At 41.9% G+C, this 11,389-nt stretch overlaps 2 protein-coding genes across 4 annotated transcripts; both read left to right on the top strand.

Moving 5' to 3' along the window:
* The first annotated feature begins 2,256 nt into the window (after positions 1-2,256).
* LOC124204288 (protein c-ets-1-A-like) lies at positions 2,257-7,410 on the top strand. 3 transcript variants are annotated; one of them, XM_046601335.1, is made up of 4 exons: positions 2,257-2,565; positions 3,082-3,895; positions 5,092-5,601; positions 5,694-7,410. In XM_046601335.1, exons 1-4 carry the CDS (start codon positions 2,533-2,535, stop codon positions 6,068-6,070), a joined length of 1,734 nt encoding a protein of 577 aa, XP_046457291.1. In that variant the 5' UTR covers positions 2,257-2,532; the 3' UTR covers positions 6,071-7,410. The 3 variants fall into 3 exon arrangements, with proteins under 3 accessions (XP_046457291.1, XP_046457293.1, XP_046457292.1); XM_046601337.1 differs by having other exon boundaries at positions 2,272-2,565; positions 3,105-3,895; XM_046601336.1 differs by having other exon boundaries at positions 2,273-2,565; positions 3,091-3,895.
* A 267-nt stretch (positions 7,411-7,677) lies between these two features.
* Positions 7,678-10,966, top strand: LOC124204287 (putative polypeptide N-acetylgalactosaminyltransferase 10). The gene is made up of 13 exons (XM_046601334.1): positions 7,678-8,252; positions 8,320-8,389; positions 8,448-8,592; positions 8,669-8,832; positions 8,916-9,104; positions 9,180-9,255; positions 9,337-9,556; positions 9,658-9,768; positions 9,848-9,982; positions 10,055-10,141; positions 10,208-10,321; positions 10,395-10,538; positions 10,606-10,966. The coding sequence occupies exons 1-13, from the start codon at positions 8,043-8,045 to the stop codon at positions 10,780-10,782; spliced, it is 1,842 nt and encodes a 613-aa protein (XP_046457290.1). The 5' UTR covers positions 7,678-8,042; the 3' UTR covers positions 10,783-10,966.
* Positions 10,967-11,389: the final 423 nt, after the last annotated feature.

Genomic DNA, 11,389 nt, shown 5'->3' with positions numbered 1-11,389 from the left:
AGTTGTTATTATGAAAAACCTTGCGGTTTCTATATACTTCGGTTTTCTCGCCTGTGTAGTTTCCAAGGGAAGTGACGCGCCGTCCACAGCACAGCGACTTGTCGTAGTAAAACCGCAATGTACGCACACAACAACAACAACAACAGCAGCACAGAGGGTACATACAGCTCACTTCTGGTGTTTGCGTAGGAGTCCGGATTTCAATTTATAATAAAGAAATTCAGGATTATCGAAATAACAAAATATTTTATTTGGTTAGATTTTTTTATTTTATTTTTTTTTCAAAAGATCCGGAGTCGTTGTACAGTTACACATATTATTAACACCACGATGATTACGATTGAAAAAAAATAAAAAAAATCTCGTGGAAAAATGACAAATTCATTTTCGCCGGAAAAATAAAAATTTTTATTTTGTATTATTATTCGTAAGAGAAGAATGCGAAAATACCCTAAATAATTTGTCCTTTTGTGCGATGAATTAGTCACGCCAGATTTTTTGATAAATAATAATAAAAAAAAAAGAATCAAAAACACGCCGAGTCATCTGACTTTATTGTAATATTACATCGGCGCTTCTTATGTATAAATATTCGCCCGGAAGACACTCTATAAAGTAATACGCATGACAAAAAAATACGGAAAGGAAAAGGTAAAAATTTTTTTAAAAATATTGAATAATTTAATTTTTGAGGACCTGAGGCGATATCATCCCGACATTTCCGTCCAACATGTAATATACTCACCCACAAAGGAAAGTGAAAATGGGTACAGGTTATACTCAGACCCCGTACGCACATCCAGTTCAGTATTATTATTTAATGATTTTAAGTAGGGGAGTAGTCGGCGTACGAGGGAAGTTGTGGCCATTAAACATTCATAAGGGTGGAAAAAACCCACGTCGAAATTATCATTAAAGTTAGAAAATTTGAGTTTTAGAAAGCTGGGCGACCAACGGTAACTTGCGCTGTGTGTGCAAATGGCGGCCATGATGAACACACCTGATAGGTATTTCAGTATTTGTGTGTGTGCTGTGTGTGTGTGTCTATCCAGTCAAACGTGTGTGTGTGTGAGCTGGACGCCAACATTTGATTCACTGCCAAGGAAAATCGCTTCAAACCCGAATTCATTTCCAACCTGATGCGCTTCTCTTTTTCCCTTAGAAAATGTGAAAATGTCTCCGATCGAAAAAGGATGGCGCAACAACGTGTTATTAATCGAAAGGTCGCACGTTGCATTTTAATCAAATACACACATAGGGCCACTGTACGAAAGTACACATGGGGCAAGATAGCAGCCCTAGCCCAGCAGCAGCAACACATTGATTAGAGACCCTGCCTACGTGTGGCTATTAATCTTTACACACACATAAACATCAGTTGAAAATAGTTTGACGTCAACAATAATATCTGAAACGAAACGAAAAAAAATTTATCCTGGGGTTCAAAAGTTTTTCTTTCCTTTTATATTAGATGGCCCACAATCTGTACGTATAAACACACCAATCGGTCCGCGCGCGCGTGACCCTTTTGGATATATACACACACAGGAGTTTGTTTGTAAAATGATTTGGGCTTCGGTCGGGAGTTAGAAAACATTTTATTTTTCGCCGATTTTTTTCTCGTGTTGAGAATAAAATGAAAAGAATGTCTAAACATGAACGCCTTTTTTTTTTGTTTTTATTCATGGCGTCTGCAGGCGAGGAAAACACTTGTCCGCCCAGTGGGTGAAAAGACAAACAAACAGACGTCCAGGGAGGACGGCTGGGGAGGTGAACACATAACGTTTTTAGGAAGGGGGGGGGGGGCTTATGTCCTTGCTTAGATGTCGTTTTTAAAAAGGTCTGCTAGACTGTGCAGATGTGTTGCGTCTGTATCGTGCAATATATGGAAATCTCGGGACTGGATTATGTATTATATCCGATCAATATTGCATATACCAATGGTTCATGTATTTGGAAGAAAAAAGAAAATTCTTTTGACTTCATATCGGCACCTGTTGGTATAATATAACCCAAATCCTTCACACACAAGATCAAAGTTCAAAATTATAAATTTTTTTTTTCCGGTTGTTATAGACGTTAAAAACTTCTTTTTATACATATAAAAAAAATGTTTTAACTCGACGGGCGTTTTAGCCGCCGGCCCACAACTTGGTACCCCTGACCACCAGGCACCAGGCACTACACTGTGTATAGTTAGAAAATGGGAGGGCACTAATATATCAAAGAGAGAGAGAATTTTTTTTTCTCCAGAGTTAGCTTTTAGTTGCTGGCTGCCGCCCACCGTGACGTCAGTCGAGTTTGGATCGTCATGAGCGCAGGTCGCTTCAAATCTCTCTCTCCTTTATAGTACACATTTCTAATATTTACTCCACCACCAAACGAATCTATATACGAGACAGATTATTCACCTTTGAATCAATCGTGGATTACTACACATTTCTCCGCACCATTTTGAAATTCAATCGAACTTCAAAAAAAGACAATTTTTCGCCCATCTCGTGATTTCTTATTGGTGATTGCTCACGAAAAATGCTCGTCTATCCTCACAGCCCATCAGATTCGGTAAGTTTTTTTGTATTTTTTAAAAATTCTTTTGGGGGTTTTTATTTATTTTTTGGCAAGTCTCAAACTTGTTTAACTGGAATGTCCATGTGAAAATTTTTTCTCATCGCTGATGCAGCTACAGGTGAAGCTTTCTCCTGTTCAAAAAGAAAGCCTTTGGGGGGGTTAGTGGAGAGGTTTTTTATTTTGTGTAGCTTTTTTCGGTGTTATTTCTCCGATTCTGACGTCAACAGCGACCCACTTTCTCTTTACTACTTCCCCCCTTCTTTTAGAATTGTCTTATTCCCCCCCAACCACCACCACCACCCCGTTTTTGATGTTTTTATCTTGTTGTTGAGGACCAAAGTTCTTGGTTCCTCGTGGTGGGCGTAGACAAGTTGAAAATCAAAAGTTTGGAAAAGAAAAGAATTTTTTTAAACGTTGGCAAATCAAAGGGGATCGTATAAATCAGTTTTGGTCAATTTGATTGTGCAAAAATTGGTTGTTGGCTTTATATGGAATGTTGACGGCTAACAGATGGCTCAGTTGGTGCCTTGCAGCTCCACTTTCCCGCAGCCTCTGATGCAGCAGCCGCTCAATTCCGGTGCCGCCAGCATCAACCATCAGGCAACGACGACAACAACATTGGCGGATTTTAACAACACTCACCAGATCCATCAACAACAAAATTCCACTTCGTTCCTGGAAGTGCCTTACGCTACGGCCGGCGGTCAGACGGTGCCTTCGTCGCCGACATTCTCGACGTGGAATTACTCGCCTCCGTCGTACTGGTCGGATAATAATTACAACCGGTCACCGCCTCTGGTCATCAAGAGCGAGCCGGTCGGATGCCACCAGGTGGACGAAACGGTGGCCGATTCGTCGCTGGAGGAATTGCTCGACGACTACACGTTCGATTACTACAGCAGCGACATCCAGGAGAGTCTGGAGACGGCCAGCAGCGCCATCAGCCATCAGCAGCACATCAGTAAGCCCATCATCATCAAGCAGGAAGAGGCCAGCAGCCAAGGTCACGCCCTGTTGCGCCAGTGCCTCCGCCCGGCCGCCGACGATTACCAGCAGCGCTGCCATTTGCAATTCCTCAATCAGATCGGATCGGCCATCGCAGCTCTGCCACAACAACAACAACATCAACAACAACAGGAGATGTTGAGCATCAAAACGGAGAAATCTTCTCCGGCCAGCGGCAACGGCAACAGTGGCGGCGGCAGCTATTGGCCCAACGGCAATCCCAACACGGCCCAGGGATTGGCTTCTGTTCTCAGTCTGGTCATGGAACAGGTCAACGAGGAAGTCCGTTCCACCTGCGAGATCCTCGGCGTTTCTCCCAGTAAGTTTTATTATTTTCATTTTTCGTTCAATTCTTCTTCTTCTCTGCGTTCACTTTGATTCTCCTGGTAAACGAGTTTTTATTATTATTCTGTTTTTTTGATCAAAATCTTTGCAAACGCCCTCGAGTCTTTTTGGCGTTTGATGGCGGGCCAAGGTCCTGTATATCCCGCGGCCAAAAAACTCAATCGCCTTGCGTTCCGTGCGGGAACCCCCTTTTTATTCTTTCGTCTTTTTCTTCTTCTTCTCTCCTTTTTCGAACGAAACAAAAGGGCGCCCAAAGGGAAGGTCAATCAGATGCGTGAAACCAACCAACCAGCCAGCCAACCAACGAACCCAAAAGTGAACAGATTTATATTTTTTGGCTCACGAAACCGCCCTCGTTCGACTTTTGAATAATTCATCAGCACAGAACAAAAAAAAAAAAAAAATAAAAGATTCAGATTTTTTTGTTTTCTTCGTTCAAAATTCACGCTCGGTTAGATTGTCCATCTTCTTCACGGCGAAAAAAAAAGATGGAAGCGCTCCCGGCGGTCTATAGTGAATAAAACAGAAAAAATGGTGTCTGCAAAAGGGGATAGTCGCGTGCAAAAAAATAAAAAAAAAAGCAACGCCCACTTGCACAGCTCTCTCACCCACTCTCCCCTCGAATAAGAAAAACAAAAACTGGTTCTTTATTTGTGTGGCTGTGGGATGTGATTTGAATTTTATTGAAATTTATCTATCCCAAGGTTGATGGGTTTTTTCAAATAATAATTTTTTGGGGCTACTTTTGAAAATACGCGCGCATGGCCGTGACTGGTCGGTCCCTTTTTCTTTTTTGCGCGCTACGTTTGCGAGGCCTTACACGGCATGAACGAGTCAAGGCTTTTTTTGTCTTTTTTCATTCTACGTAACACACACACAAATGGGCAAACAAATTAAATTCTAGAACCGCTCCCTTCTCTCTTTTTCTCCTCGTTTTAACCATGTCGTCATCGTCTGTTTTCGACATAACGTTCGGAAAAACCCCCCGAAAACAAAAAAGAGATTCGTAGCTACAGAATATAAACGCCCCCTAGGCGACGTGCCGTCGGTTATCCGCAGCGGTTATTCACGCCCCTCGGATATTTTATTTTTTAAAAATCCCATCCTAGTCTGTACGATATTGCCATCTAGCGGTGAAATAATTATTTGATTAATTTTTGAATGAAATAGATCCGAGCCAGTGGTCGGTGGATGATGTCAGAGCTTGGCTGTTGTGGACGTCTAGACAGTGCGCCTTGGGCCCTTTCCCGCTGGAACGTTTCCACATGGAAGGAGCCGTGCTGGTGGCATTGACGGAGGAAGAATTCCGTTCCAGAGCGCCACAAGGTGGAGACACTCTCTACGCCAAATTGGACATTTGGCGCTCGGCTTGGAACCAGCGATCGGCGGCGGCGGCTGCGGCGGCCAAAGCGGCCGCCACCCCATCGACCCCCATGGGCGTGCCAACAATCCAGGTGGACGAACCCTGTGCGGATATGAGCGACCTGCTGGCGTGCTGGATCAACACCACGCAGGATCTCCAACAACCGCAGCAATGCTCTTCCGGCAACAACAACATGCTCTCGGTCGGACAGCACCTGCTGGCCGTTCCCAGTCCAGCATCGACCTCATCTCAACGCGGAGCCCTTTCTCCCTATTCGGATCACACGCATTCCGGCTCGGAAGACATGGCCTCTGAAAGTACGTCGAAAAAATTTGACTTTTAAAAAATTTGACTTTTATAAAAAATTAAATTAAATTGAAATTAATTAAATTTTTATAAATGAAATTAGTGGAGGAAATTGAAGACGAGGAAGACGACGAGGAACGGGCAGGATCATCGGCTTCGTGCCGGACGGGACAAGCCACTGCGCCAGCGCCATCTCCCAACGGTTCGCACATTCACCTGTGGCAGTTTCTAAAAGAATTGCTGTCGCAGCCGACCGTTCACGGCTCAGCCATTCGCTGGCTGGACCGACAGAGGGGCGTGTTCAAAATCGAGGACAGCGTTCGGGTTGCCAAATTGTGGGGCAAGCGTAAAAACCGGCCGGCCATGAACTACGACAAGCTCAGCCGCTCCATCCGCCAATACTATCGTAAAGGCATCATGAAAAAGACGGAGCGGTCGCAGAGACTCGTCTACCAGTTCTGCCAGCCTTACGCTCTCTAAAAAAACAAAAATTCACGCACGATAAAACCAAGACGAGATAGAGAGAAAACAACCAGGGTTCCATTTTTACGTGTAGTTTTAATTAGATTTTTTGTACCGCTCTTTAACTCGTTTGACAGTTAAAGATTACCAGCGGTTTACAAAATTTTTAGTTCGTTTCTTGATTTTATTTTTTCAAAGATCTGGTTGTCGTCTGCTCGTCTGGTTTCTCTTTTTCCCTTAAAAAGAGAAGAAATTGTGTTGCGCTCTTAAAATTTTGCAAAACAAAATATGCCCTCAATTGTTATTTTGAACCCGTTCGTTTGTCCAGGTGGAAGGTAATTTCCATCTCTTGTTTGAAACAACTTCCTCGTTTTTGTCCCGCGTCGTCGTCGCCGAATTCCCTTTTCTGTCTCGTCTGTGTGTCGTGTTTCCAGATTTTTTTTTTTTTAAATTGTTGCCCGGTTACTGACCGTTTCGTTACCCCCAATTCTATTTTGAACGTCATCCATTCGTTATTATCTCGTGACTATAGGCCCATTTCTTCCGCACGTTTTCCCCCCTTTTTGTAGCGCTGGTGTTTACTTCCATCGGCAGCTCGGGGTGGGTGAATCTGATCGGTCGATTTGCGCAAGTTTGTCACGGGAGAGAATCGATTGTCGTTTGCTTAGATGTCGGGGGGCATCGACTGTTTCAGAATGGGCGATTTTTCTGTGTCCCATATATCTATGATATATTGCGTTCGGTAAGTTCCATGAACAACCGCATTCACTTGTGTTATAACCCCGACAAAGTTGTCCCGCATTATCTCCCAAGTGTCTTATTATATTCACATATTTTTCTGGTTTTTATTATCCACAACAATTTCGAAAATATCTTTATATTTTTCTCCTCCCCCGTCGTCATATTATATCTCGTGTGTCAAGATTGCAGTTAGCAGTCTTAACCAAATAATTTTTTTTATTTTAAATCCATCACGATGTGTCTTTTTTAAACAAACAAAAGAAAATAATAAGTGTTGTAATATCTCTCCTTTATTATACCTCTGGACGATTTAATCCGCTCACAGTGCGAGTCAGGATTTATCTTTATCAATTGTTATAATTTTTTAAAAATTTTGTTGCCGTACGTGTGGCGATTGGAATCATCGGGGAGTGGAGCTGGAAACTTTATTTCGCCGTTTTGTTTCATTTGTGTTTTGAATTTTTTTGAAAATGTGGTGATGGTGTGCCTTTTTTTTTTGTTTTCCAAACTATTTGGCCTTAACTTTTATTATGTTCTTGGAAGAAAAAATATGCGAATCTTTTTTTGTATCGTGGATGAGAAAATATCACGCAATAAAACAGATGATATAAGTATAAGCAACCAGCACGTTGTATGAGGTGTGACTAGGTTCGAACACTTCACGGTCAATAAAAATCGCACCGTTTTCCCTTTTGAACGTGTGAACGTGTTCCATTGGTAAACCGCAACTGCAGCTGTGGCTCTTAGTAGTAAGTAAAGGATATACAGTTAATTGCGGAAACGGCTCGTAACTTGCTTAATCATCCATTTTTTCAATAAAACCTGAGTGAAAGTGGGCGACAAGTGCAGCACCAGTTGAAAAAGGAACTTCTTTTCTCATTTCTATTTTGTTGTCATGGTAGCCTAGCGGCCAGTCAATGAACTGTACTCCATTCCTCTGCCCAACAATATAAAAACCTGTTTCTGTTGATATTCGTAACTTGGTGTGTGTGTTTGTGTATTCTAGACTTTCCTGTTCACATCGTCGCTGTGTGTGTATGTCTGTTATCTGCGACCGTGATCTTAAAACGAAAATTGAGGGGGGGATGTGCACCGCAGTTGCGTGTCTGGAGACCAGCTGAATATTTGTCGTAAAATACACGTAAGCTTAGTGACAGTTTAGACTTCTCCAGCCCAGTGTGTTGTCGAAACCTGTCTGACTCTCGGGTCTTTATGCGCCGGCTGTAGTCTAACTCGTCTCAGGTAGAGAATGCCCGCCATCACATTTTCGAGAAGACATCATCGCTTGGCCATTCGAATTTTACTCTTCTGTGTGGCATCTGGGCTTGTGTTGGTCTTTGTACTTTCGAAAGGGGGAGATGTTGTCAATAAGGTTGATATCGAAGGTAAAGCTGCCTGGCTCAAAGACTCGATAGCCAACTTGCCCATATATCAGGAGGATACTAGAGAATTTTGGCAGGTAAATTGTCTAAGCATCATTTATTTACGCAGCATGTTCAAATAACCACTTGTTTTTTAATTTGTAGAAAACACATTCCTCGAAAAAAATTGACTGGCACAACCACAAGCAAATTGAACAAGAATCCAAACAGACTGGTATAAATTGCAGAATCGTTTCAAAATTGTACATTTCTAACCAATGTCTTAATTCTAGGCCCTGGAGAACAAGGACTGGCCTTCTACCTTTCACCTGAAGATGAAAAAATCAAAGACTCTTTGTACAAGGTCAATGGCTTCAATGCACTTGTCAGTGATAGAATCAATCTCAACCGAACATTGAAAGACATCAGACATCCAGAGTATGTATACTTTCTCTTCATTTGTTGGCTTGGTATATTTTGGTTATATTAAATAGATATTATTTGTTTTTAACAGTTGCAAAGCGCAAAATTATTTAGAAGATCTCCCAACTGCAAGTATTGTCGTACCATTCCATAATGAACACTTTTCAGTATTGCTTCGGACGGCGTACAGCGCATTGAACCGAGCTCCTGCCAATCTTTTGGAAGTCATTTTAGTTGACGACGCATCTACTAAAGGTATACCGTCTATTTTTTTTCCCCAGCAAAATTTATTAATGAGCCTCCATATATAGTAGTTAATGATTTATTCATTTCTACAGAGCACAGTAAAAAACCTTTGGATGACTACGTCACCCAGCACATGCCCAGAGTAAGGGTCATTCATCTGGCCGAAAGATCCGGTCTTATCCGCGCTCGAATGGCAGGAGCTCGTCGCGCAAAAGGCGACGTCATCATTTTTCTCGATTCCCATTCGGAGGCGAATGTCAATTGGCTTCCTCCTTTATTAGGTAATCGCCCAATTACTCCTTCTCCCACCCCTCCGTATTGTGAATTGATGGATCGATTTTGGAATATTGATTTAGATCCTATTGCTGAAGACTACCGGACGGTCGTCTGCCCTTTTATAGACGTTATCGATTTTGAAACATTCGCCTACAGGTACAAATAGGAGCCGTTTCTCATCATTACAGTTGGTTCCACGGAAATAATATAACAGTATATATTGTAATTCAATGCCAGAGCTCAAGATGAAGGGGCCCGTGGAGCTTTCGACTGGGAATTTTTTTACAAACGACTGCCGTTGCTCCCAGATGATTTGAAACATCCTGCACGACCGTTCAAAAGCCCTGTCATGGCTGGCGGACTCTTTGCCATAAGCAAGAAATTCTTTTTCGAACTGGGCGGTTACGACGAAGGCTTGGAAATTTGGGGCGGCGAACAATACGAACTTTCTTTCAAAGTAATGCGATTTGTTTATTTTTCCCGTCTGTTTTTTTCTTTTCTTTTTGTGGTTGATCACTTGCTCTTTCAAGCTGCTAACTATTTATTCCAAACTATCAGATATGGCAGTGCGGTGGTCAGATGTTTGACGCCCCTTGTTCTAGAATCGGGCACATTTACCGGAAATATGCTCCCTTTCCAAACAGCGCCAAAGGCGATTTCGTTGGCAGGGTATGTTGCAGTAGATGCATTTATAATTGATGGGATCCCAACAGATCTGTTAATCTTGCGGTTTTGGTTCGGTTTTCAGAATTACAAACGCGTGGCCGAAGTCTGGATGGACGAGTACAAAGAATATTTGTACAAGCGTCGTCCCCAATACCGCAACCTAGAAGTCGGTGATTTATCATCCCAGACCGAAATTCGTGAGCGTCTTCATTGCAAGGTAGACGATTCTCATGTTCTTCATGTGTGTAACGAGACGCAACGATGTAATGAATTTCGTTTGACATTTCAGTCATTCAAGTGGTTCATGAACCACATTGCCTTCGATTTGCCCAAGAAATATCCGCCCATCGAACCTCCAGATTTCGCTTCCGGAGAGGTTTTTTATTAAATTTAAAGGGAAACTATTGTTGAGCCGAAATTCATCAAGTTTTATTGGTTCTAGATTCGAAGCAAAGCCGATTCCACTTTGTGTGTGGACACTCAATTCAAAAAGGAAAACGAGCGCTTTAATTTAGAGCAGTGCGTTAAAGATGGTTCTGGGAGATCAGGTGAACAGGTAAATATTTTAAAAGTTTATTCCAATAAAAAGAAAATGAAGTCGGATGTCAACTGAGCTCCGTGTCTTTTAGCAATTTGCTTTGACGTGGCACAAAGATATTCGACCGCACAAGAGAACCATGTGTTGGGACGTTTCAAGCCTTGATGCTCAGGCGCCCGTTCTACTTTGGGGTTGTCATGGTTCCCAAGGAAATCAACTTTGGCGTTACGATCCGGTAGGAATTTGAATTCAATTTATTTTACAAATCTTTTATTTAAAAAATACGAAATTTTTTTATGAAGGAAACTCTGCAATTGATTCATGGTGGAAATCCTCGTTGCCTGGATTGTGATCCCGGACGCAAAGAGCTTTTTGTTGCTACTTGTAACAGTGAGTCCCCGACACAGCGCTGGACGTTTGAACGGTTCAACCAAACCGCATTATTGCGCTGGAACAAAGCCGGGATAGATGAAGTTTAAATTTGAAAATGTTGCTAAACGTTTTTGTTTGATGATTAACATTTATTTTCCTGTTTTCTCCCAAAAAATCGAAGCAGCTTGCTTCTCATTGTATTTTGCTTTTACATTCCCGTTTGTTGATATGAAGCATGTTTAAGCTAAAGGGGTGTGCCATCAGACCTTAATTAATACAGTTTGTGCCTTACAAGATTGTTGGTGGATTATGATTTTCTCTTGGTTTGCAACTACCGATCGTTGGTCTAACTGCTAGATTTCATCAAGATAAGTTGCTCTTCTATCGTTGTCATACCAAGATTGAGAAAATTTCTAGCTCGAAAAGAACTGGGAAAAACAAAGACTGAATCCAATTAATGCGGCAGTCATATGCTTGAAGGTAAAACCCAAAACCGTGTGGATCGACCACTGAATACTTTATTGCCATAGAGTCTAGTATCACTATACAATTAATTAAAGTATAGTTTAATAACTACGGTTTAATAACTATTTTTAAAAATGCGCATTTTATTAAAGACTATAATTGGTAATTTTTGAAATCCAATCCCTCGATCACAAGAGGACGAAAAACAGTGGGTGCCAACTTGCACACTACTCCAATTGCCCCACTCTC

Source organism: Daphnia pulex, chromosome 10 (assembly GCF_021134715.1).
Source record: "Daphnia pulex isolate KAP4 chromosome 10, ASM2113471v1".
NCBI classification, from domain to species: domain Eukaryota; kingdom Metazoa; phylum Arthropoda; class Branchiopoda; order Diplostraca; family Daphniidae; genus Daphnia; species Daphnia pulex.
This window is presented reverse-complemented; position numbering and strand designations above follow the sequence as displayed.

Bases quoted from the DNA above. Each gene is read 5' to 3' on its own strand.
- LOC124204288 (XM_046601335.1), top strand. From the start codon at position 2,533: ATGCTCGTCTATCCTCACAGCCCATCAGATTCG. The intron at 2,566-3,081 runs GTAAGTTTTTTT...GACGGCTAACAG, and splicing joins CTCACAGCCCATCAGATTCG to ATGGCTCAGTTGGTGCCTTG. The intron at 3,896-5,091 runs GTAAGTTTTATT...TGAATGAAATAG, and splicing joins GATCCTCGGCGTTTCTCCCA to ATCCGAGCCAGTGGTCGGTG.
- LOC124204287 (XM_046601334.1), top strand. From the start codon at position 8,043: ATGCCCGCCATCACATTTTCGAGAAGACATCATCGCTTGGCCATTCGA. The intron at 8,390-8,447 runs GTATAAATTGCA...TCTTAATTCTAG, and splicing joins ACAAGAATCCAAACAGACTG to GCCCTGGAGAACAAGGACTG. The intron at 8,833-8,915 runs GTATACCGTCTA...TCATTTCTACAG, and splicing joins TGACGACGCATCTACTAAAG to AGCACAGTAAAAAACCTTTG.